A 26,966-nucleotide genomic window follows, 5' to 3' on the forward strand; every position below is an offset into this window, starting at 1 on the left:
ACAGGGCTCATGCAAATGGGAGGAGAGGGGATGGCGTGTCCCACTGACCCCAAACGGAGACCTCCAGAGCAGTACAGGGAGAGCAATACTCCTGGTCCTGCCGCCGAGCCCCCACCTAAACCCAAGGTAGGAGTTACAGTTCTAACAGGCCCCTCGTCAGTACCTCTCGCATGTCCTAATTACACGTGTGAATGGAAGAGGAACCTGAATGTGGCAAAGCTCAGCAAACAGCATCTAACGAGGCAGCAGACAAAAAGGAATACAGAGAATTGAGAAAAACATCCTGTGTTTGGCGTCATTGTGAGGATTTTCTAAAGGAAGACGTCGCTTTCTCTATCTCTGTATTTACCTTCTGTTACGACTGGGAGACGGTTCCAAAATAAATGCTTCTTTATAGCCGTGCACTTTTAGAATAAAAAGACCTACTCTCTTTTCAGCAAGTTGTTCATCATTATTACCCCACTCATGTCTCTGTCTGCCTGCCTGTCTCTTGACTGATTTGGATGTGTGATAGACACAGAGGCATGCTAAAATAACCATCTCCCTTCGACTGCAAAGAACTTGTTACTGTTCACTGTGCTCTCTCATGATCTCCTGTTTCTCTTGTCAGAGCTTCGGTTTGGGTTTTTCTATTTTCCTCTTGTTTTCTTTCACTCCCTCCCTTGTGCTTCAAGTTCCCCCTTGCTTGGTTTGGTTCTGCACGCCTCTGTGTGGTTGGTTCCAGACTGTGTGAAAGTGAACAACTTTTCTCCCTCTGCGTTCATTTGTGTCTCTTCACCTCATTACCGGCTTGTGAGAACATCCTCTTGATCACAAACTGAAGACTGTCAGCCCAACTGATCTGAGAGGAACCACTATCTGCTCTCTCTCTGTCTACTTAATGATCACTCCTCATATATTTGACTGCTTTGTGTGTTTCTGCTGTCATGGCAACAGCAGTAGCTAGCGTGGCTTCATGTTTCCAGACAACTTGAGGACTAGTAATAATGACTGTGGCCTTTGCTGCTGAAGCTCCTCCCATGCACCTGTTTGGCAGACTGCCCTAGAACGCCGTTGCTCAATCTCTGTATGGCTCCTCTCACTGTGTAGTTTCCTCTGGGTGCTTTTCCAGTCATGTGTTGAATATTTTGAAGCCAGTCAAATCTGCCTGAAAGCCTCCAGGGAAGCTCTGAACAGAGCCGTACCAAGTGTGTGACTGAGAGTGGGCCGTTGGCTGCAGACAGCAGAGATCTTAGTCTCCCAGGATGTCTTTGAGGACAGGTTTTGCTGTTTGTATGCTTTCTGCATGGGTGTGCGACTATGTTTTGGAGAAAGCGAGAGAGCGAGAGAAAAGGATAAAGTCAGACTGAAATCTCTCAACTCCTGCCATCTCATCACGTGTCCCTGTTGTGTGTTGACGCATGTATGAGTGTGTACGCCCATCTATTCCTCGTCACAGGGCAGCTACAGCTCTTCTCAGCGTATGTCCCAGCCCCCTGTCCCCCGTCCCCCATCCCCCCGTCCCCCTGCCCTCTGTCCTCTTGTCATGGGGTGGAGGACAGCACGCCCACCAGCCCTGTAAGTGCCGCAAGCACTCGCTTTCACTTCTGTTCCTTTTTGAATTCGTTGGATTGGTTATATATTTCCTTTTTTTTTTTCAGCTTGTTCGTTTTTATATTCTAGTGTCTTTGTTTTTGATGTCTGAAATGTGATTGTGGTGATGTTTGTGACCGAGACGTTCTCATTAAGACATGTATACAATTGGACCAATAATTTTCCATTCGAACACTCTTTTTCTCCCATCTCTCTCCCATACGGTGCCGGTAACCTGGCAGTCCTGCTGCACGACAATGGCTCAAATGCTTCTCTGTTTGTATTGTTGTTATTGATGACTGAGTATGTTAAAGGGATACTTCAGGATGTTGGCAATGAAGCCCTTTATCTACTTCCCCAGAGTCAGATTAACTCATGGATACCATTTTTATGTCTCTGTGTCCAGTATGAAGGAAGTTGGAGGTAGTTTCGCACGCCAATGCTAATTAGCATTAGCCCAATGACTGGACGTTTATGGTATCTGCTAGCAGTTACGTAGACTTCGTCATTGTGTTAACACTATACTGAACAAAAATATAAACGCAACATGCAACAACTTCAAAGATTTTACTGCGTTACAGTTCATATGAGGAAATCAGCCAATTGAAATGGATTATTTAGCCCCTTATCTATGGATCTCACATGACTGGGAACAATCTGTTGGTCACAGATACCTTACAAACAATGGGTCTCCATGATAGTTGTGTATTTAAATTTCCATTGATAAAATGCAATGGTGTTGTCTGTTCGTAGTTTATGTCTGCCCATACCATAACCCCGCCGCCACCATGGGGCACTCTGTTCACAAGGTTGACATCAGCAAACTGCTCGCCCATTCGACGCCATACACGTGCTCTGCAGTTGGACGTACTGCTAAATTCTCTAAAACGACGTTGGTGGCAGTTTATGGTAGAGAAATTAACATGAAATTCTTTGGCAACAGCTCTGGTGGACATTCCTGCAGTCAGCATGCCAATTGCACGCTCCCTCAAAACTTGAGACATCTGTGGCATTGTGTTGTGTAACAAAACTGCACATTTTGGAGTGGCCTTTTATTGTCCCCAGCACAAGGTGCACCTGTGTAATGATCACGCTGTTTAATCAGCTTCTTGATATGCCACACCTGCCAGGTGGATGGATTATCTTGGCAAAGGAGAAATATTCACTAGCAGGGATGTAAACAAATTTGTACACAACATTTGAGATGAATAAGCTTTTTGTGTATATGGAACATTTCTGGGATCTTTTATTTCAGATCATGAAACATGGGACCAACATTTTACATGTTGTGTTTTATATTTTTGTTCAGTGTTTGCAATTGTGCCAACACTTAGCAAATTCCTTCAAACTGCACATAAAAGATGGTATCCATGAGTTTATCTGACTAGGGAAGTAGATACCGGGTTTCATTGTCAAAATCCTGTAGTATCCGTTTAATGAGAAAGTCCTCCAATCCTGCATCACATGCTACTCTGTGTAGACAGCTGTGAGACCTACCTGACTGTATCGCTGCCATTCAACTGGGCTTGAATGCAACAAGTCATATAATAATCTACAGCTGGATGATGAACATGTTTCTGTCATCGTGACCCTCATGACCGTGCTCCATAAGCAATGACAACAGTAGTAGCCCTGACTGACCCCTCCCCTCTACTTTAGAAGACCAGCCCAGCCACCATGACCAATGAGAATATTCGCATCCTGTACGAGATGGGCGTGGAGCCCGAGAGGCGGGTGTGGGTGGACCGTTATCTGGCCTTCATGGAGGAGAGGGGCACGCCCGTACCCATGCTGCCAGCCGTGGGCAGGAAGCCCCTGGATCTGTGCCGCCTCTACCTGTGTGTTCGAGAAATAGGAGGCCTGGCCATGGTGAGTCTGTGAGACCTGTGTGTTTGAGAGAGAGGGCCTGGCCATGGTGAGTCTGTGAGACCTGTGTGTTTGAGAGAGAGGGGGCCTGGCCATGGTGAGTCTGTGAGACCTGTGTGTTTGAGAGAGGGGGCCTGGCCATGGTGAGTCTGTGAGACCTGTGTGTTTGAGAGAGGGGGCCTGGCCATGGTGAGTCTGTGAGACCTGTGTGTTTGAGAGAGGGGGCCTGGCCATGGTGAGTCTGTGAGACCTGTGTGTTTGAGAGAGAGGGGGCCTGGCCATGGTGAGTCTGTGAGACCTGTGTGTTTGAGAGAGGGGGCCTGGCCATGGTGAGTCTGTGAGACCTGTGTGTTTGAGAGAGGGGGCCTGGCCATGGTGAGTCTGTGAGACCTGTGTGTTTGAGAGAGGGGGCCTGGCCATGGTGAGTCTGTGAGACCTGTGTGTTTGAGAGAGAGGGCCTGGCCATGGTGAGTCTGTGAGACCTGTGTGTTTGAGAGAGAGGGCCTGGCCATGGTGAGTCTGTGAGACCTGTGTGTTCGAGAGAGGGGGCCTGGCCATGGTGAGTCTGTGAGACCTGTGTGTTTGAGAGAGAGGAAATGGCCATGGTGAGTCTGTGAGACCTGTGTGTTTGAGAGAAAGAGGGGGCCTGGCCATGGTGAGTCTGTGAGACCTGTGTGTTTGAGAGAAAGAGGGGGCCTGGCCATGGTGAGTCTGTGAGACCTGTGTGTTTGAGAGAAAGAGGGGGCCTGGCCATGGTGAGTCTGTGAGACCTGTGTGTTTGAGAGAAAGAGGGGGCCTGGCCATGGTGAGTCTGTGAGACCTGTGTGTTTGAGAGAGAGGGGGCCTGGCCATGGTGAGTCTGTGAGACCTGTGTGTTTGAGAGAGGGGGCCTGGCAATGGTGAGTCTGTGAGACCTGTGTGTTTGAGAGAGAGGGCCTGGCCATGGTGAGTCTGTGAGACCTGTGTGTTCGAGAAATAGGAGGCCTGGCCATGGTGAGTCTGTGAGACCTGTGTGTTTGAGAGAAAGAGGGCCTGGCCATGGTGAGTCTGTGAGACCTGTGTGTTTGAGAGAAAGAGGGCCTGGCCATGGTGAGTCTGTGAGACCTGTGTGTTTGAGAGAGGGGGCCTGGCAATGGTGAGTCTGTGAGACCTGTGTGTTTGAGAGAGAGGGCCTGGCCATGGTGAGTCTGTGAGACCTGTGTGTTTGAGAGAAAGGGGGCCTAGCCATGGTGAGTCTGTGAGACCTGTGAGTTTGAGAGAGGGGGCCTGGCAATGGTGAGTCTGTGAGACCTGTGTGTTCGAGAGAGAGGGGGCCTGGCCATGGTGAGTCTGTGAGACCTGTGTGTTTGAGAGAGGGGGAGCCTGGCCATGGTGAGTCTGTGAGACCTGTGTGTTTGAGAGAGGGGGCCTGGCCATGGTGAGTCTGTGAGACCTGTGTGTTTGAGAGAGAGGGGGCCTGGCTATGGTGAGTCTGTGAGACCTGTGTGTTTGAGAGAGGGGGCCTGGCCATGGTGAGTCTGTGAGACCTGTGTGTTTGAGAGAGAGGGCCTGGCCATGGTGAGTCTGTGAGACCTGTGTGTTTGAGAGAGAGGGTCTGGCCATGGTGAGTCTGTGAGACCTGTGTGTTTGAGAGAAAGAGGGGGTCTGGCCATGGTGAGTCTGTGAGACCTGTGTGTTCGAGAAATAGGAGGCCTGGCCATGGTGAGTCTGTGAGACCTGTGTGTTTGAGAGAGAGGAAATGGCCATGGTGAGTCTGTGAGACCTGTGTGTTTGAGAGAGAGGGCCTGGCCATGGTGAGTCTGTGAGACCTGTGTGTTTGAGAGAAAGAGGGGGTCTGGCCATGGTGAGTCTGTGAGACCTGTGTGTTCGAGAAATAGGAGGCCTGGCCATGGTGAGTCTGTGAGACCTGTGTGTTTGAGAGAGAGGGCCTGGCCATGGTGAGTCTGTGAGACCTGTGTGTTTGAGAGGGCCTGGCCATGGTGAGTCTGTGAGACCTGTGTGTTTGAGAGAAAGAGGGGGTCTGGCCATGGTGAGTCTGTGAGACCTGTGTGTTTGAGAGAAATAGGAGGCCTGGCCATGGTGAGTCTGTGAGACCTGTGTGTTTGAGAGGGAGGGGGCCTGGCCATTGTGAGTCTGTGAGACCTGTGTGTTTGAGAGAGGGGGCCTGGCCATGGTGAGTCTGTGAGACCTGTGTGTTTGAGAGAGGGGGCCTGGCCATGGTGAGTCTGTGAGACCTGTGTGTTTGATAGAGGGGGCCTGGCCATGGTGAGTCTGTGAGACCTGTGTGTTTGAGAGAGAGGGCCTGGCCATGGTGAGTCTGTGAGACCTGTGTGTTTGAGAGAGAGGGCCTGGCCATGGTGAGTCTGTGAGACCTGTGTGTTTGAGAGAGAGGGGGCCTGGCCATGGTGAGTCTGTGAGACCTGTGTGTTTGAGAGAGGGGGCCTGGCCATGGTGAGTCTGTGAGACCTGTGTGTTTGATAGAGGGGGCCTGGCCATGGTGAGTCTGTGAGACCTGTGTGTTTGAGAGAGAGGGGGCCTGGCCATGGTGAGTCTGTGAGACCTGTGTGTTTGAGAGAGGGGGCCTGGCCATGGTGAGTCTGTGAGACCTGTGTGTTTGAGAGAGAGGGGGCCTGGCCATGGTGAGTCTGTGAGACCTGTGTGTTTGAGAGAGAGGGGGCCTGGCCATGGTGAGTCTGTGAGACCTGTGTGTTTGAGAGAGAGGACCTGGCCATGGTGAGTCTGTGAGACCTGTGTGTTTGAGAGAGGGGGCCTGGCCATGGTGAGTCTGTGAGACCTGTGTGTTTGAGAGAGGGGGCCTGGCAATGGTGAGTCTGTGAGACCTGTGTGTTTGAGAGAGGGGGCCTGGCCATGGTGAGTCTGTGAGACCTGTGTGTTTGAGAGAGAGGGCCTGGCCATGGTGAGTCTGTGAGACCTGTGTTTGAGAGAGAGGACCTGGCCATGGGGAGTCTGTGAGACCTGTGTTTGAGAGAGAGGGCCTGGCCATGGTGAGTCTGTGAGACCTGTGTGTTTGAGAGAGGGGGCCTGGCAATGGTGAGTCTGTGAGACCTGTGTGTTTGAGAGAGAGGGCCTGGCCATGGTGAGTCTGTGAGACCTGTGTGTTCGAGAAATAGGAGGCCTGGCCATGGTGAGTCTGTGAGACCTGTGTGTTTGAGAGAAAGAGGGCCTGGCCATGGTGAGTCTGTGAGACCTGTGTGTTTGAGAGAAAGAGGGCCTGGCCATGGTGAGTCTGTGAGACCTGTGTGTTTGAGAGAGAGGGGGCCTGGCCATGGTGAGTCTGTGAGACCTGTGTGTTTGAGAGAGGGGGCCTGGCCATGGTGAGACCTGTATGTTCGAGAGAGAGGGGGCCTGGCCATGGTGAGTCTGTGAGACCTGTGTGTTTGAGAGAGAGGAGGCCTGGCCATGGTGAGTCTGTGAGACCTGTGTGTTTGAGAGAGAGGGGGGGCCTGGCCATGGTGAGTCTGTGAGACCTGTGTGTTTGAGAGAGAGGGGGCCTGGCCATGGTGAGACCTGTGTGTTTGAGAGAGAGGGGGCCTGGCCATGGTGAGTCTGTGAGACCTGTGTGTTTGAGAGAGAGAGGGGGCCTGGCCATGGTGAGTCTGTGAGACCTGTGTGTTTGAGAGAGAGGGCCTGGCCATGGTGAGTCTGTGAGACCTGTGTGTTTGAGAGAGAGGGGGGGCCTGGCCATGGTGAGTCTGTGAGACCTGTGTGTTTGAGAGAGAGGGCCTGGCCATGGTGAGTCTGTGAGACCTGTGTGTTTGAGAGAGAGGGCCTGGCCATGGTGAGTCTGTGAGACCTGTGTGACTCCTGTGTCCAACACATATACCGTCTCTGCCACTTGGTCTACAGCTCTGGTCACGCATCTGTCTCCCTATCTGCCTTACTACTTCCCTGTCAATAGAAATATGAAAGGGGACCTGGAGGAAGCTGCCTGTCCACTGCTGGCTGGTTGGTCACAGGATGTACAGTTAGGCTATAAATTGTTGTTTTAGCCAGTGTGTAACTACACGTCCTAATATTGTCTTATTGTCATCAGACATCACCTTATGTCGCACATGGCGATTTAGTAGAAAAGATGAAAGAAAAGGTACATCAGTAGGCTGGACAGCTGAACAGACAACTACCTGGACAGCTGGCTGTTTCCCTCATTTGACATCCAGGCCTATCCTGGATGTCAAAATGACATTCAAAATTGACAAAGGCAAAATCTAGACCCTGGTCTGCTCCCTGACCCAATCCCAGTGTGCTATTAAATGAACTACGCTATGACCCTTGCTGGCTATCCTGTCCCAGTTCTACCCCATCATATACGGTTTCATACCCAGCTCTGGTTGCTCAGGAGTCTCCTGTCGCCATATGCCCCCCTCCCCCTGCAGGTGAACAAGAGCAAGAAGTGGAGGGAGCTGTCCACCCATCTCAATGTGGGCACGTCCAGCAGCTCTGCCAGCTCTCTGAAGAAGCAGTACATCCAGTACCTGTTTGCCTATGAGTGCAGGGTGGAGCGGGGAGAGGAGCCGCCACTGGAGATCCCCGGGGAAACCAAGAAACAGGCTAAGATCCAGCCGCCCTCACCGGGTGAGTAAAACACTGGAGACTGTAGCTTTCCTAGCTGAGCTGCACACTATGCAGGGTTGGGGTCACTTGTGTGTATACTAGAGGTATAAGCTACCTGCTGGGGTTGACAAATGTACACCCATCCATAGCCATTAAAACAGGCATGACCAGGATCATGTCCATATATCCACAGGCAGACCCATTCAGACATCCATGGGCTGGCTGCTCCCTCCCTGCACGTGGGCCTATTTCTGTCTGACAGGTGATTGTCGCACTGAGAGAGAGCGAGCAGGAGGGAGAGTAAAAAGGGAGAGGGAGAGCTGTCAGACGGCCAGTGGTAGGATTCCCCCCCCCCAGGCGAGATGGCTGATGTCAGAGAGGGAGCAGGGAAGCGGGAGCGTGAGGGAGAGATACAGAGTGAGAGTTAGACTGTGGGAGAGAGAGGTGCGGGGGAAGGGATTCCCCCTAGAGAGGATGAATAGGGGAGGAGTGTGGAGTGGCTGTCTGATATAAACAACCATGACCTTAGTCTGACCTAGTTTCCCACAGACCAGTGGGGCAGTAGTTTTGTTTCTCACTGTCTCTGTGTGAGTATGGTAGGGTCACGTGAGTTCACATGCTCAGAGAAGGAGAGAGCGCTAGAGAGCGAGACGGCGCAAACTCTTCATTGTTTACTTTTGGAGTTGAAACACGTGGCGTCTTGGCTGGCAGAGGATCAGGCACCAGAGAATCTCTCATTTACCAACACATACGCATTACTGCCTGCCTGGCCCATTCTCTCACCCGCTCTCTCTCTCTCTCTGGCTCTCTCTCTCATTCAGTTGGGATTATTACAAGACAGGCTTTTTAATGTCTTGAATTGTTTCACTTCTTTTCTTTTTATAGATGTCAGGTTTGAGGTTTCTTTTATTTTGTTCTTGTATCGTTAATGAGAAGAACAGAGTGGTTTTGATGTAAGAACAAATGGGAAATGTAAAATGCTGAATTCATTGGTTTGCATCCCAAATGGCACCTTATTTCCTTTATAGTGCACTACTTTTAACCTGAGCCCATAGTGCTGTGGTCAAAAGTAGTGCACTATAAAGGGAATAGGGTGCCATTTTGGGCTCAAACATTATTACTAGGCTAAGCAGCCTTTAATTCTGTCTGGTTTTGCTATGAGTAATCTAGCCTGCATCAGATAGTTACATTGTTCCACCATTCCAGTACTGTACATGTATCCTGCATGTTCTCAAAGTTATTTATATGACTTGTTGCATTCAAGCCCAGTTGAATGGCAGCGATACAGTCAGGTAGGTCTCACAGCTGTCTACACAGAGTAGCATGTGATGCAGGATTGGAGGACTTTCTCATTAAACGGATACTACAGGATTTTGACAATGAAACCCGTTATCTATTTCCCTAGTCAGATAAACTCATGGATACCATCTTTTATATGCAGTTTGAAGGAATTTGCTAAGTGTTGGCACAATTGCAAACACTGAACAAAAATATAAAACACAACATGTAAAATGTTGGTTCCATGTTTCATGATCTGAAATAAAAGATCCCAGAAATGTTCCATATACACAAAAAGCTTATTCATCTCAAATGTTGTGTACAAATTTGTTTACATCCCTGCTAGTGAATATTTCTCCTTTGCCAAGATAATCCATCCACCTGGCAGGTGTGGCATATCAAGAAGCTGATTAAACAGTGTGATCATTACACAGGTGCACCTTGTGCTGGGGACAATAAAAGGCCACTCTAAAAGGTGTAGTTTTGTCACACAACACAATGCCACAGATGCCTCAAGTTTTGAAGTAGCGTGCAGTTGGTATACCATAAGTCGCCTCCAACGTGGTTTTAGAGAATTACATCCAACAGGTCTCACAACTGCAGACCACGTGTATGGTGTCGTGTGGGTGAGTGGTTTGCCCTGGCTCCCAAGAATGAAAAACGAATTCTGATTGGCTGAGCATGACTCCCCAGTGGGTGGAAATCCACAGATGAGGGTCTAATGAATTTATTTCAATTGACTGATTTCCTTTATATGAGCTGTAATTGATTGAAGTTGTTTCATGTTGCATCTATATTTTGGTGTGTGTGTATATTAATTACACTGAGTGTACAAAACATTAGGAACACCTTCCTAATATTGAGTTGCGCCCCTTTTCCCCTCAGAACAGCCTCAATTTGTCTAGGCATGAACTCTACAAGGTGTCTTAAGTGTTCAACAGGGATGCTGGCCAATGTTGACTCCATTTCAGGTCTGCTGAGTGCACGTGACCACTGATGCTGTACCCGCTTTAAGTTAGTTTCAGACCGTGGTCAAGTAGGCTACTGTGGCTATTTGATCATATTGTAGGCCTACCATCAAAAACCATGAACAAAATACATTCCATAACATTTTAACATTCAGCCTACAGTAGCAGCCAATGTGTGGTATTCAATGTAGGAAAAGGTGACTGAAAATGTGCTGTCTGATACAAGAAACCACTTTACAAAATACATTTTATTATTATTACGATACCATATTAAAAAAATTCAGACCAATTATGCTACCCTCTGCCTATTGAATACTTATCATATTCAAGCCTGTCTCAAAATACAACACTGCCCCTTTAAGACAAAAAAAGCTCTTAACCTGACTTTTTTCCCCAAAGATGTCTAGAAATGTACATGTTTTGTGCTCTAGCAGGAAGCAGTCACTCCCCCATTGCTGACTAGAAAGTAGCTATAACTGGGCTAATAACTCACTAACTAGCAAAGGATATGTGCACACATGGCTACATGCAGCTCTCGCTCTGATCTCAAAACAAGCTCATCTACTCTCGACCGCTCATGCTGTAAACACAGTCCAGTTCAAAGTGAATGGCACATATCCATTTATGGCAATGGTCTATTTGCAAATAGGCCTACTGCAGCTCTGATTGGTTATGCCGCACCGGTCTGTGTATAGTATGGGCTGAGTCGTGCATGTCAATGCAATAGAATCCTACTCGGATGCATTCTGCCTACAACAACAGTTAGTCTTCCGTAGTTCGTTTTGTTTCGATATGTTGCATTGATTCGATCACAATTCCCACAGTAAAGGGAAATGTTGATGGTGTTATAACTAAGAGAGAGAACTCGAAAGTTGAGTGAAGTTCAAATCTCGTGCATCTCTGTGCGGACTGATATTTATTCTGCGCAGCAGTCTTGAGGGAGCTGCATGCAGCTTATAGGGAACATTAGTGGGGGACCATTCTTGATACACACAGGAAACTGTTGAGTGTGAAAAACCCTTCACACACACAAACCGATGTGCCTTGCACCTAATACCATACCTCGTTCAAAGCACTTCAATATTTTTTTCCTTGCCCATTCACCCCCTGAATGGCGCACACACACACAATCCATGCCTCAATTGTCTCAAGGCTTAAAAATACTTATTTAACCTGTCTCCTCCCTTTCATCTACACTGATTTGAAGTGGATTTAACAGGTGACAATTTAAGGGATATATTTGCATGGGAAATGTGTGTTTACATTGCAAAAAGCAAGCTTTGCGCACCTGGGTAGTACAATATTTTCCCATTCATTTAAACATTCTTCAAGCTCTGTCAAATTGGTTGTTGATCATTGCTAGACAGCCATTTTCAGGTCTTGCCGTAGATTAAACTCAAAATTGTAACTAGGCCACTCGGGAACATTCAATGTCGTCTTGGTAAGCAACTCCAGTGTGTATTTGGGGGGGGGGGTTTCGGTTGTTGTCCGGCTGAAAATTGAATTTGTCTCCCAGTGTCTGTTGGAAAGCAGACTGAAAGCAGTTTTTCTCTTGGATGTTGCCTGTGCTTAGCTCTACTTCGTTTCTTTTTATCCCCCAAAAAATGTGTTGCCGCCACCACCATGCTTGAAAATATGAAGGGGCATTTAGTGATGTGTTGTTGGATTTTCCCCAAACGTAATGCTTTGTGTTCAGGATATAAAGTTAATTTATTTTTAGCCGTTTTACTTTTGTACATTATTGCAAACAGGATGCGTGTTTTGGAATATTGTTATTCTTTACAGGCTTAATTTCTGTGCTGTAAATTAGGTTAGTATTGTGGAGTAACTACAATGTTGTTGATCCATCCTCAGTTTTCTCCTATCACAGCCATTAAACTCTAACTGTTTTGAAGTCATCATTGGCCACATGGTAAAATCCCTGAGCGGTTTCCTTCCTCTCCGGCAAGCGGGTTAGGAAGGACGCCTGTATCTTTGTAGTGACTGGGTGTATTGATACACCATCTAAAGTGTAATTAATAACATCATGCTTAAAGGGATCTTCAATGTCTGCTTTTCTATTTATTTTTAGAAACTCAGCAACTGCATTTATTTTCAGCAAACTTAACATGTGTAAATATTTGTATGAACATAAGATTCAACAACTGAGACATAAACTAAACAAGTTCCACAGACATGTGACTAACAGAAATGAAATAATGTCTCCCTGAACAAAGGGGGGGGGTCAAAATCAAAAGTAACAGTCAATATCTGGTGTGGCCACCAGCTGCATTAAGTACTGCAAGGCATCTCCTCATGGACTGCACAAGATTTGCCAGTTCTTGGTGTGATATGTTACCACACTCTTCTTCCAAGGCACCTGCAAGTTCCCAGACATTTCTGGGGGGAATGGCCCTAGCCCTCACCCTCCGATCCAACAGGTCTCAGACGTGCTCAATGGGATTGAGATCCGGGCTCTTCGCTGGCCATGGCAGAACACTGACAATCCTGTCTGGTGGCATTGTCATGCTGCAGGGTCATGTCAGGATCAGCCTGTAGGAAGGGTACCACATGAGGGAGGAGGATGTCTTCCCTGTAACGCACAGCATTGAGATTGCCTGCAATGACAACAAGCTCAGTCTGATGTTGCTGTGACACACCACCCCAGACCATGACGGACCCTCCACCTTGATCCCGCTCCAGAGTACAAGCCTCGGTGTAACACTCATTCCTTTGACGATAAATGCGAATCCGATCATCACCCCTGGTGAGACAAAACCGCGACTCGTCAGTGAAGAGCATTTTTTTGCCAGTCCTGTCTGGTCCAGTGACAGTGGATTTGTGCCCATAGGTGACGTTGTTGCCGGTGATGTCTGGTGAGGACCTGCCTTACAACAGGCCTACAAGCCCTCAGACCAGCTTCTCTCAGCCTATTGCGGACAGTCTGAGCACTGATGGAGGGATTGTGCATTCCTGGTGTAACTCGGGCAGTTGTTGTTGCCATCCTGTCCCACAGGTGTGATGTTCAGATGTACCGATCCTGTGCAGGTGTTACACGTGGTCTGCCACTATGAGGATGATCAGCTGTCCGTCCTGTCTCCCTGTAGTGCTGTCTTAGGCGTCTCACAGTACGGACATTGCAATTTTATTGCCCTGGCCACATCTGCAGTGCTCATGCCTCCCTTGCAGCATGCCTAAGGCACATTCACGCAGATGAGCAGGGACCCTGGGCATCATTCTTTTGGTGTTTTTCAGAGTCAGTAGAAAGGCCTCTTTAATGTCCTAAGTTTTCATAACTGTGACCTTAATTTCCTACCATCTGTTAGTGTCTTTTTTATGTATATTTTTGACGTTTTAACAATTGTCTACCGTTACCAATTTCTCTTTAGCCAACTCTGGCTCCCTGCAGGGTCCCCCCACCCCCCAGTCTACAGGTAGCAGCTCCATGACTGAGATGTCAGAAGGCATGAAGCTTCCCACTCCCACCACCACACCACACGGACACATGACCCCCCAGCCAGGCAACAGGTAGGTCCTGGGCCGGGGGCCACTCATAGCCCGAGAGTGTGGGGGTGCGTACATGTGTCTAAATCTGACTGTATACACACACGGATACCACTCTTTAACCCTTTGTATCATGCGTTCTTGTCCTCCTTACCCCTCCTGTATGTCTCAGGAACAGTGTTGGTATCCGTGTCCAGGATCCCTTCTCAGAGGTCAGTGACCCTGCCTTCCACAAGCGAGGGCCCATGCCCTCTGGTGCCCCCTACCAGCAGGTTGGCGGTAGTGCAGACCCCTCCATGAGGATGCAGTACGACACCAACAAGGACCCCTATGAAGGGCCCCGGAAGGGTGAGTGGACCAGGCTCTCCTTAAACACATGACATACAGTGCATTCACATAACACAGTACACTCCTACTGTCCACATTGCTTGTCTGTGTTCTTTTTGGGGGATATTTGTGTATTAGTATTGTACTGTTAGACATTTACTGCTGGAGCTAGAAACGGAGGCATTTACTGCTGGAGCTAGAAACGGAGGCATTTACTGCTGGAGCTAGAAACGGAGGCATTTACTGCTGGAGCTAGAAACGGAGGCATTTACTGCTGGAGCTAGAAACGGAGGCATTTCGCTGCACCTGCTTTAGCGTTTGCTGATCTTTGAATGCGACAAATAAACTTGGATTTTGATACTAGATGAACAATGTGATGGTAGTAAAAGTGAAGTAATACACCTGTTGTCTGAACTGAATATGGATGGTACTTCCTCAATTCTCCATGTAGGTTCAAATCACTTTTCGTCCTTGTTTTTGGTTATCTCTGTCGTGATTGTTTCCTTAGACTATGTTGCCCCCAAGTGATAAAATCATGTACTACACATCCTTGCCTTTTATAACGCCAAACATGAATGCAGATGGAATCAGAATGGCCTGTATTCGCCAATTAGATTTACACGCACCAGGAATTTGTCCTGGTGAAATGGTGCTGACAACATTAAGCAGAGTACACAGACAGAATATAGACAATCATTTACACTTTATCGACATACAGTGCATTGGAAAGTATTCAGACCCCTTCACTTTTTCCACATTTTGTTACGTTACAGCCTTATTCTAAAATGGATGAAATTGATGATGGGGGAAAAAAAACTATCTACACACACTACCCCATAATGACAAAGCAAAAACAATTCTTTATAAAAAAAAAAATGTTTTACATATACACAAGTATTCAGACCCTTTACTCAGTACTTTGTTGAAGCACCTTTGGCAGCGATTACAGCCTTGAGTCTTCTTGGGTATGACGCTACAAGCTTGGCACACCTGTATTTGGGGAGTTTCTCCCATTCTTCTCTGCAGATCCTCTCAAGCTCTGTCAGGTTGGATGGGGAGCGTTGGTGAACAGCTATTTTCAGGTCTTTCCAGAGATGTTTGATCAGGTTCAAGTCCGGGCTGGGCAAGTCGAGGACATTCAGAGACTCCTGTGTTTTTGCTGTGTGCTTAGGGTCGTTGTCCTGTTGGAAGGTGAAACTGAGTCTGAGATCCTGAGCACTCTGGAGTAGGTTTTCATCAAGGATCTCTCTGTACTTTGCTCCGTTCATCATTCCCTCCATCCTGACTAGTCTCCCAGTCCCTGCCACTGAAAAACATCCCCACAGCATGATGCTACCACCATGTTTCACCGTAGGGATGGTCTTGGCCAGGTGATGAGCAGTGCCTGGTTTCCTATAGACATGATGCTTGGCATTCAGGCCAAAGAGTTTAATCTTGGTTTCATCAGACCAGAGAATCTTGTTTCTCATAGTCTGAGTCCTTTAGGTGCCTTTTGGCAAACTCCAAGCGGGCTTTTATGTGCGTTTTACTGAGGAGTGGCTTCTGTCTGACCATTCTACCATAAAGGCCTGATTGGTGGAGTGCTGCAGAGATGGTTGTCCTTCTGGAAGGTTCTCCCATCTCCACAGAGGAACTCTGGATCTCTGTCAGAGTGAACATTGGGTTCTTGGTCACCTCCCTGACCAAGGCTCTTCTCCTCGGATTGCTCAGTTTGGACCGGCGACCAGCTCTAGGAAGAGTCTTGGTAGTTTCATACTTCTTCCATTCAAGAATGATAGAGGCCACTGTGTTCTTGGGGACCTTCAATGCTTCAGACATGTTTTGGTATCCTTCCCCAGATCTGTGCCTCGACACAATCTTGTCTGAGCTCTACGGACAATTCCTTCGACCTCATGGCTTGGTTTTTGCTCTGACATGCACTGTCAACTGTGGGATCTTATATAGACAGGTGTGTGCCTTTCCAAATCATGTCCAATCAAGTTGTAGAAACATCTCAAGGATGATCAATGGAAACAGGATGCACCTGAGCTCAATTTTGAGTCTCATAGCAAAGGTTCTGAATACTTCTGTAAATAAGGTATTTCAGTTTTTTATTTGTAATACATTTGCAAACATTTCTAAAAACCTGTTTTCGCTTCGTCATTATGGGGCATTGTGTGTAGATTGAGTAAAAACATTTATTTAATCCATTTAGGCTGTAACGTAACAAAATGTAGAAAAAGTGAAGGGGTCTGAATACTTTCCGAATCCACTGTACATACAATATCTATTCTCTCTCTCCACAGGGCCAGGGGGCAGTGATCCCTATAGACCAGGTCAGATGCCCAGCGGTGCCATGCAGGACATGTACCCCCGCGGTCCTCCCTCAGGAGTCATGCCAGGGATGGGTATGGTCCCCGGCCCGCGGTCACAGTACCCCTACGGGCCTGGCTACGACAGGAGGTGGGTTTCTTAATAGCCAACATTCTATAGTAAATACGTTTACTGAGTGCCAGCAGCATACCACCCTGCATCCCACTGCTGGCTTGTCTCTGAAGCTAAGCAGGTTTGGTCCTGGTTGGTCCCATGGATGGGAGACAGTAGGAGCCACTCTTTCCTCTGGTCAAAAAAATATCCCAATTCTCCAGGGCAGTGATTGGGGAAATTCCCCTGTGTAGGAAAAGGGGTGTTTCATGCTTAAACAACTGGAATAGAGGTGCTCTCTTAATAATCACATGATGGATCAGAAGTTGAGGCGGGGCACTCTATTATAAAAATATATGATTCATTGTAAATCCCAAGTCAAAAACATTTGATGTTTCAATCTGAGACTTTCATCAGACAGTAATATAAATGCCACGAATGAGCTGCTCATAATTGTCCTCCTACCCACCAGACCAGACCATGTGATGGGTTCGGAGGGGGGTGTGCCTCCCCCTGGGGGTCAGAACAACATGGTACCTTCCAGCGGTGACCCAAGCATGTACTCTGCCAACCGATACCCCCATCAGCGGTAAGACGTGTCATGATCTGTGAATGATGCATAAAAACTGTTGGTTTTCCATGTAGTGACTCATTAAATTAGCTTATTATTTATAAAGCTACCTACATATGCATAGTTTGTGTTCTGACTGAGTGTGTACCTCTTCCTTTGTAGGCCTCCTGGACATGAAGGTTATGGGCAGCAGTACCCTCACGGCCCCATGCCCTATGGCTCTCACCAGCCTGGGATGTACCCACAACAGGTCAGACCCAGCCTCAAGCCTCCCGCCCCTAGAGGGCACTGTGCTTCATCTACTGAAACTTGAACAGATGGAAAACAGGCTAACTTGGCCATTTCAATGCAAAGTAAAGTCTAAACTGGGTTTGCGATAGCGGTCTACCAGTAAGTAATCATCATTGGCTTCTACTCCACCTTGTCCAACTCCAACATCATGGCTTGTTGCTAGTTGGGGAGAGGGAGCGAGAGAGTTGGGGAGAGGGAGGAGCGAGAGAGTTGGGGAGAGGGAGGAGCGAGAGAGTTGGGGAGAGGGAGGAGCGAGAGAGTTGGGGAGAGGGAGGAGCGAGAGAGTTGGGGAGAGGGAGGAGCGAGAGAGTTGGGGAGAGGGAGGAGCGAGAGAGTTGGGGAGAGGGAGGAGCGAGAGAGTTGGGGAGAGGGAGGAGCGAGAGAGTTGGGGAGAGGGAGGAGCGAGAGAGTTGGGGAGAGGGAGGAGCGAGAGAGTTGGGGAGAGGGAGGAGCGAGAGAGTTGGGGAGAGGGAGGAGCGAGAGAGTTGGGGAGAGGGAGGAGCGAGAGAGTTGGGGAGAGGGAGGAGCGAGAGGCGAGGGGAGAGGGAGGAGCGAGAGGCGAGGGGAGAGGGAGGAGCGAGAGGCGAGGGGAGAGGGAGGAGCGAGAGGCGAGGGGAGAGGGAGGAGCGAGAGGCGAGGGGAGAGGGAGGAGCGAGAGGAGAGGGGAGGGGAGGGAGAGGAGCGAGAAGGGAGGGGAGCGAGAAGGGAGGGGAGAGCGAGAGAGTTGGGGAGAGGAAGAGAGGAGCGAGAGAGTTGGGGAGAGGAAGAGAGTTGGGGAGAGGAAGAGGGGGAGAGGAAGAGGGGGAGAGGAAGAGAGGAGCGAGCGAGAGAGTTGGGGAGAGGAAGAGAGGAGCGAGAGAGTTGGGGGGAGGGAGAGGAGCGAGAGGGAGAGGAGCGAGAAGGGAGGGGAGAGCGAGAGAGCTGGGGAGAGGGAGGAGCGAGAGGAGAGGGGAGGGAGAGGAGCGAGAGGAGAGGGGAGGGAGAGGAGCGAGAGGAGAGGAGAGGGGAGGGAGAGGAGCGAGAAGGGAGGGGAGAGCGAGAGAGTTGGGGAGAGGAAGAGGGGGAGGGGGAGAGGAAGAGAGGAGCGAGAGAGTTGGGGAGAGGAGCGAGAGAGTTGGGGAGAGGAAGAGAGGGGAGGGAGAGGGAGAGGAGCGAGAGGGAGAGGAGCGAGAAGGGAGGGGAGAGCGAGAGAGTTGGGGGGAGGGAGAGGAGCGAGAGGGAGAGGAGCGAGAGGGAGAGGAGCGAGAAGGGAGAGGAGCGAGAAGGGAGGGGAGAGCGAGAGAGTTGGGGAGAGGGGGAGAGGAAGAGAGGAGCGAGAGAGTTGGGGAGAGGAAGAGGGGGAGAGGAAGAGAGGAGCGAGAGAGTTGGGGAGAGGAAGAGAGGAGCGAGAGAGTTGGGGAGAGGAAGAGAGGAGCGAGAGAGTTGGGGAGAGGAAGAGAGGAGCGAGAGAGTTGGGGAGAGGAAGAGAGGGGAGGGAGAGAGTTGGGGAGAGGAAGAGAGGGGAGGGAGAGAGTTGGGGACAGGAAGAGAGGAGCGAGCGAGAGAGTTGGGGAGAGGGAGAGAGGAGCGAGCGAGAGAGTTGGGGAGAGGAGCCAGAGAGTTGGGGAGAGGAAGAGAGGAGCCAGAGAGTTGGGGAGAGGAAGAGAGGAGCCAGAGAGTTGGGGAGAGGAAGAGAGGAGCCAGAGACATCAATAAAAGGTCATCTTTGTAACTGCAGTATCTAACGTATAAAGTTCTGTGTTCCCTCTCAGGGCTATAAGAGGCCAGTGGGACAAGAGGGGATGTACGGTCCTCCTGCTAAGCGCCATGAGGGTGAAGCCTACGACATGCAGCAGTACGGAGGGCAGCAGCCAGACATGCACCGCCAGTATGGAGGGGGCTACATGGGGCCAGAGCACAGGCCCATGCAGGGCCAGTACCCTTACTCCTACAGCCGAGACCGCATGGGAGCCATCCAGGGGCCCCAACAACATGGCATGATGAGCGGAGGCCCTCCCTTCCCCCCCGGAGCCTCTGCAGAGGGCCCCCAGGCCAACATGTGGCACCCCAGGACAGACATGGGCTACCCTGGGCCCTACCCCGGCCGACAGGGCCAGGGGCCACCTTACCCTGTTATGGGCCGGGGTCCGGGGGATGACCCAGAGGGAAGGGCCCTCCAGGACGGCCAATGGCGCCAGTCCCCATACCCATGCCCCTCTTCCTCCTCCATGGCCTCCCGACAGCCCCCCTCCTCCTACCAGTCTAACCCTGCCATGGCCAACCACATCGCTAGAGCCCCCAGCCCCTTCGCCCGGCCCATGGGGGGACCCGGACCCCTTTCCCCCAACAACGGGGGCCACTACATGGCCTCTCTGAAGAAGGCAGGGATGCCCGGGTCCATGTCAGGCTCACACAATGGGGGCATGACAGGGCAGAGCATTCTACCTCTCCACAGAGATATCAGCTTCCCCACGGGGTCTGTGGAGGCCACCCTGCCCAAACTCAAGGTCCGACGCAGACTTACTTCCAAGGAGACCGGTAGGAGAATTAGCTTGTTATTATAGAGCCGTGTTTCTCAACCCTGGTCCTCTAGGACCCCCAACAGTACACAGGTTTATTGTAGCCCTGGACAAACACACGTCATCACACTCTTTCAGGGCTTGATGATTAGTTAACACGATGAATCAGGTGTGCTGGTCCAGGGTTACAGTAAACATGTGTATTGTTGGGGAAACTGGAGGACCAGGGTTGGGGAAACTGTTATAGAGCATTAGCCAGGTAATTCATAATGCATGCATCTGAAATGGCCGCCATTGTAAATAAGAATTAGTTTTTAACTGACTTGCCTAGTTAAATAAGGGTTACATTTAAAAATGTATGGGCCCTGGTCAAAGGTTGTGCACGAGATAGGGAATAGGGTGCCATTTTCGATGCAACCCTCGTCTCTCCTCTGACCTCGGAACTGTAACCTCTTAACCTCAGGAACCCCAGAGGCGTGGCGTGTGATGATGTCTCTGAAGTCAGGTCTGCTGGCTGAGAGCACGTGGGCGCTGGACACCATCAACATCCTACTGTATGACGACAGCACCGTGTCCTCCTTCACCCTGTCACAGGTGACGGTGCTACACAAACCATATCCATACAATGTCCAATGATATCCATGAGAATGATAGAAACTTCCAATATCTATAGTATATCATAGTAAACCATGTCAAATGCATGGCTTCATTCTCAGTGGTGTGGTTATTGGACCATGACTAGATTCAAGGACAAATACCCCTAACCAAACCCTTCTCTAATAGTCTTCCACATAATCATTTCAGAGAGCCACCTAACCTCTATGATATGCCATGTTTCCCCAGCTGCCTGGCTTCCTGGAGCTGATAGTGGACTACTTTCGCCGGAGTCTGATCTCCATATTTGGGATCCTGGATGAGTACGAGGTGGGCACCGAGGGCCAGAAGATGCTGCTCGGACCAATCACAGACCAGGAAGAGGAGCTTTCCGTTGCAGAGCTTGACAGCCAGTTAGACGAAGAGCAGAGGGACAGCAGGCCAGAAGAGACTGGGCCAGAGAAGACCACAGCCAACGGCAGCACAGAGGAGGCGGTCCCAGAGGAGAAGGAAGAGCCTGTGGAGGTGACTTTGAAAGAGATGGTAGAGGGGGAGGAAAAGGAGGGTGCCGCCACTGAACAATCCCAGCCCTCAGAGCCAAAGCCCAAACAGGCCAGTAAGTACGACAAGCTGCCTGTGAAGGTGGAGGAGGACCAGGTGGAGGGGGACCAGGTGGAGGGGGACCAGGAGCTCAGTCTGCCCAGGGGGTTCACCTCTGGCCTGCTGCACTGGAAGGCTGGAGGAGGGGACTCCACGGCCCACATCCAGACACACTTTGAAAGACGTGGCGAGGAGACCAACAGTAAGCCTACAGAAAGGAAAGATCAGGTAGAGGAGAAGACAGAAACGACAGAGGAGGAAGGAAGGAGGAAGGCTGTTGTAGAGAAGAGCATGACTGAGACAGCCACCATGGATGATATGCTGAGTGCCTGGCCAGGCTCTCTGTCAGAGAGGAACGGTCTTCCCGGGACGCAGACCCAGAGCCCTATCTTCACCCTGCTGGAGGACGAGCCTCGCTGCTGGGACGAGGCGCCCCTCTCCACGGCCGAACCCTGGCAGGACGCCTTGGCCCGCCGCTGCGTTTGCATCTCCAACATCGTCCGCGGCCTCTCCTTCATCCCGGGGAATGACAACGACATGTCCTGCCACCCTGGCCTGGTGCTGATCCTGGGGCGGCTGGTCCTGCTGCACCACCTGCACCCCCAGAGGAGGAAGACGCCCCCCAGCTACCAGAGAGAGGAGGAGCAGGGCCAGGCCTGCAGCAAGGATGAGTGGTGGTGGGACTGTTTGTCAGCCCTCAGGGAGAACACTCTGGTCACCCTGGCTAACATCTCAGGTCAACTAGACCTGTCCCTCTACCCAGAGAGCATCTGTCTGCCCATCCTGGACGGGCTACTCCACTGGATGGTGTGTCCCTCTGCCGAGGCCCAGGACCCCTTCACCACGGCGGGCTGCTCCTCCTCCCTCACCCCCCAGAGACTAGTGCTGGAGTGCCTGTGCAAGCTGAGCATCCAGGACAACAACGTGGACCTGCTGCTGGCCACGCCGCCGTTCAGCCGCCAGGAGAAGCTCTACGCCACCCTGGTGCACCACGTGGGTGAGCGGAAGTCCCAAGTGTGCCGGGAGATGGCGGTGGCTGTGCTCTCTAACCTGGCGCAGGGGGACCCAACCGCGGCGCGCGCCATCGCCCTGCAGAAGGGCAGCGTGGGGATACTCATCGGCTTCCTGGAGGACTGCGTGGCCATGTGCCAGCACCAGCAGGGACCCCACAGCCTGTTACACCCAGCACCACACCCCCAACCCCCCAGCATTAACATGATGTGCAGGGCCGCCAAAGCTCTGCTGGCCATGGCCAAGGAGAACCGGACAGAGTTGGTTCTCTACGAGAGCAGGCTACTGGATATCTCCCTGTCCTCTGTGCTGAGCTCAGCCGTGGCGGCCATCATGTGTGAAGTACTGTTTAAGATTGGACGCTCCTCGTGACAGCCACAGGCAAAGAAACAGAGGGAGGGGGCGTTGGTCTGACAACCAGGCTACAGTGAACACATCGGTGTGGGTGGTATTATATTTTTATTTAAATAAAAGGACACTTTTCTTTTCTTTTTTTACAAATAAATATATATATATATATAGCTCCTTTGCCCAAATCACAACCTTCATTTGGAATTTTTAAATAATTTTAATAAAATATTTAATACTTGGTATTTTACATTTTTTCTATTTTTATTTGTCGCTTCGTTTTTGTTTTAACCAAAGTTGGCAGCCAATGAAAGGTAACGTACTTTAGTTCTGGGGTCTTGTGCTTACATTTCATTTTTATTGTATGTGGCTGTTTGTATGGGATCTTTTTGATGGTGTTTTTTTGCAGGGGGAAGCAGACTTATTTAAATTGTGAATCATGTTGTAGGTAGACCTCTTTATCGTGTATTAAGGTAAAGAAAAAAACACTGACTTTACTCTGAATATATAACAGTACATCATATATCCTGTTCTGGGGGGGGGACCCTATTGTGCAATAGGATTTAGTAAGCTTGTTGGGGGGGGGTTAACAAATGTGGATGACTTTTGACCACAGGCAACTGACCAAGTATTGCATCATAATAATATTACCATACCAGTATAACAGAGAGACAAATCACCCAGTTCAGCTGACTTACTGGTAACCATAGCAACACAGTATTTCCATCAGTCCTTTTCTATCTATAAGCCCATTTGTATATAGATGTACATTGACAGCCCTATTTGGTTTCTTCACCAAGAGATGTGGTATAGATAAGTGATGGTAGTTGATAATTATAATGACCTTTTAGAATTATTATTACTGCTCATTTGAATACTGAATATTTAGTTACTCACTTCAAATGAGGTTATTCATTTTATGTATTTAAAAACCTATGAATTATATTCTGACTGGGACAGGTCTAAGGACATATAGGGATGAGGTTGCTCTAGTTTTGGTTATGAAAAGACAAACATATTTAGATTGTACAGTCAGCTAGCTAACAGACCATGATGGGCAGAACTGTATTCCAGAATAACAATGTTATATAACATGCCTGATTGACAGTAACTCTACGTATAGGGTACTTCTCCCCCTTTCATTTGATCAACTTTACATTGTTTATTCAGTATAAAATCTCTATTCTATGTTCCACATGTTAAGAATAAACGTACATGAATTTTGGTTGAGCACTGAAGGTGTTTTTGATTCTTCTGTCCAGACATTGTGAACAGGAGGCCCGCGGCAGAATATGGCCAAAGTGTTTTCGTATGCCTGTGGTTGTATGCACGCGTGACTAAAAGTCGCTTTGGGTAAAAACGTTTGCTTAAATGGCATGTTATATTTCATAACTGCAACCAATCAGACTGAAGACGAGTACAGTTGTAATTTAGCAGAGAAGGAATTCTATGCACGACAGAAATAAAACTCAAGTCCTCAGAAGATCCTCTTACGTAGAGAAGTGTGTCAGACTTCAGCTGAACTGACCGTGCTCCAGGTTACGGCTGTGGCATCAACGTTTGCATGACACGCTCTTTCAACTTGATTATCTGGGCTAAATGTGCAGGAAAACATCAGGGGCAGCCGTCACAAGCACAGAGGATGACGCGCAGACAAGTATTTTTACACATTCCTTGTTATATGGCTAGCCGGGCCCAGTTTAAGATAGTTCAGGTCTGTTCTCATTTTTATACTTGTTTTTTATGGGAATAGCTAACGGCAAACACTTACAGGTGTTACATTGAATGATGGTTCAATCCGTTTAAGAGAAACCAGGCATGGCGCCTTACATTCAGCTGCACAGCTTTCACTGTCTTCAACGAGCACAAACCGGTTGGTGTTTAAGCTAACTACAGTACAAGACAGTCCAGGGCTCCTGTGATTTTACATAGTAAGCCTTTAAGATGACCCAAAGGAGTTTAAATGAACCATGATGCCTCAGTCCAACAGTAATTTGTTTCAAAATTCCTCCTTCAGACAGGGGGTGTTCTCTTCATAGGCTTCAGATGAGCATCAGTGAAGAGTGACTGGACCACAAGTTAATTTCCTTCTCAGCACAGTGACCAACTGACTGCCCATCCCACAGTAATGGTTAAGTCCTGCAGTGACTTATTCCCACCCTGGCTGAGAGCAGCATTAATATAGTCTAGACTATAGTCTAGACCTTCAGTCCTCTTTAGACTTGAAGATGGTGTCCCATTCCTCTGAGTTGGCTGGTCCTTCCTCGTTTTTTTTGGAATAGCCAGGAAAACAGACTGCACCCCCATGGCTTTCCAGACTGCGATGCTGAGCAGGTCCACTCCATACCAGGCGTAGAGCGAGCCCCAGCCCAGGGCCCGGAGAGCCAGGAACGCCCCTGACTCCGGTACTGCAGTGGTGGCCATCGTTCGCTTGAACACACACTTGAGGTGACATTGAGGTACACGAGTTGCTCATGGTTATAAGCTAAACTCAAATCCACTCACTAGCAAAATCAGTTTTCACCTTGTGCAGTGGTGCTATAGGCAGTGCAGTCCATCGTTCCCTGGATAACATGCTTGACGTGACATTGATGTACTTCACACGTGGGCCCAAACTGAGTCAACCCAGTGAGCAGAAAACATTTAAAGAGGTGGAAGCTGTTAGATGGATTCCAGTTTGCAGGGTGGCTAACAAACACTAAACCTGCGCTGGCGGGGCTCTGCGCTGGCGGGGCTCCGCGCTGACATTTTTATTTTTACAAGGAGCATGTGTGTGACTAAGTTGAAAAATGTAGGTACACAAAGAAATTTAAGAGCACAATGAAAAAATATTTGAGGTAATAAAGCTAGAATCCTTAATTTTCTAGGCGCACTGGTAAAATATTTAGGCGCATATGCGAGTAAAATGGTTGCACTGTAGAGCCCTGCCTGCCCTGGAGGAGCTGCATTTCAAGGTAGCGTATAAAAGGGGGACCCATTTCCTATATAGTGCCTTACTTTTGACCAGGGTTCTGGTGCACTGGAAGGAGAAGTGTGCCATTATGGACGCAGCCTGACTGAACAAGCTGTCTAGAAAACAGACGTAATAGTAAACAATATAAACTCAATGTATTTATTGTCCATGTGTTTAAGTGGCCTGCTCATTTCATTAGCTATAATTAGAGTTCGGCGAGACTCAGCAGCTCTTCCTGGAAGGGTAAAAATCTGAGAGGAAGCGATGTGGTTTGGTGTAGGCTAGTCAGTGTGCATCAACATAAAAAATAATGCTAACTGCCTCTCCCTGGTGTTGCATTATAATGCTAACTGCCTATCCCTGGTGTTGCATTATAATGCAAACTGCCTATCCCTGGTGTTGCATTATAATGCAAACTGCCTCTCCCTGGTGTTGCATTATAATGCTAACTGCCTATCCCTGGTGTTGCATTATAATGCAAACTGCCTATCCCTGGTGTTGCATTATAATGCAAACTGCCTATCCCTGGTGTTGCATTATAATGCAAACTGCCTCTCCCTGGTGTTGCATTATAATGCTAACTGCCTGTCCTTGGTGTTGCATTATAATGCTAACTGAGAATACTACACATATTTCTGGTAAACCAATGATGTACCACGAAAAAAACAGCAGTAAGTCATAACAGTTCTACTGCAAACTTCATGTGTGAGATACCAGATTCATGTGTGAGATACCAGAGACAGCCCTGGTTCCATTATAAACTAGCCTTGGTATCAGCTCTTTACAGTGCCTCATAAGTCAGTAGCTGCCTAGCAATCTCGTCTGGTCATGGGCTGTCTACAGGCCATATCCTCTGTGAGTGAAGCTTCTCAGCCACTGTGACCTCACAACCGCATACCTCTCATAACACGCTAAATCTAATTTGGCCACTTTACAAGGCATATTTGGCTGAGATGGAAGTTTACAAAGATGGCCCTCAGCTTAAAATAGAATGAAAAAACAAAGGCACAACTGTGCTGCTCTGCCAAGTATACAGTGAGGGGAGAAAAGTATTTGATCCCCTGCTGATTTTGTACGTTTGCCCACTGACAAAGAAATGATCAGTCTATAATTTTAATGGTAGGTTTATTTGAACAGTGAGATACAGAATAACAAAAAAATACAGAAAAACGCATGTCAAAAATGTTAGAAATTGATTTGCATTTTGATGAGGGAAATAAGTATTTGACCCCTCTGCAAAACATGACTTAGTACTTGGTGACAAAACCCTTGTTGGCAATCACAGAGGTCAGACGTTTCTTGTAGTTGGCCACCAGGTTTTCACACATCTCAGGAGGGATTTTGTCCCACTCCTCTTTGCAGATCTTCTCCAAGTCATTAAGGTTTTGAGGCTGATATTTGGCAACTCGAACCTTCAGCTGCCTCCACAGATTTTCAATGGGATTAAGGTCTGGAGACTGGCTAGGTCACTCCTGGACCTTAATGTGCAGGAGTGAAGGAGGTTCTCACCCAAGATTTGACGGTACATGGCCCCGTCCATCGTCACTTTGATGCGGTGAAGTTCAGGATTTCAGTCCTTCACGGCGTAGTGTGTTACCAATTGTTTTCTTGGTGACTATGGTCCCAGCTGC

At 49.0% G+C, this 26,966-nt stretch overlaps 1 protein-coding gene across 4 annotated transcripts in view; it reads left to right on the forward strand.

The window, feature by feature from the left end:
• Positions 1-23,616, forward strand: part of LOC115174973 (AT-rich interactive domain-containing protein 1B) — a 94,484-nt gene extending 70,868 nt beyond the window's left edge. For all 4 annotated transcript variants that reach the window (XM_029734050.1, XM_029734049.1, XM_029734051.1 and 1 more), the window contains 11 exons: positions 5-126; positions 3,232-3,441; positions 7,833-8,031; positions 13,625-13,763; positions 13,912-14,087; positions 16,352-16,508; positions 16,942-17,058; positions 17,203-17,290; positions 19,083-19,848; positions 20,293-20,423; positions 20,673-23,616. In XM_029734050.1, the coding sequence (XP_029589910.1) occupies positions 5-126; positions 3,232-3,441; positions 7,833-8,031; positions 13,625-13,763; positions 13,912-14,087; positions 16,352-16,508; positions 16,942-17,058; positions 17,203-17,290; positions 19,083-19,848; positions 20,293-20,423; positions 20,673-22,406 (3,839 nt within the window). In that variant the 3' untranslated portion in view covers positions 22,407-23,616. The remainder of the gene's footprint in view (positions 1-4; positions 127-3,231; positions 3,442-7,832; positions 8,032-13,624; positions 13,764-13,911; positions 14,088-16,351; positions 16,509-16,941; positions 17,059-17,202; positions 17,291-19,082; positions 19,849-20,292; positions 20,424-20,672) is intronic.
• The last annotated feature ends 3,350 nt before the right edge of the window (positions 23,617-26,966 follow it).

The sequence above is a fragment of the Salmo trutta genome, chromosome 35, assembly GCF_901001165.1.
Source record: "Salmo trutta chromosome 35, fSalTru1.1, whole genome shotgun sequence".
Lineage (NCBI taxonomy): Eukaryota > Metazoa > Chordata > Actinopteri > Salmoniformes > Salmonidae > Salmo > Salmo trutta.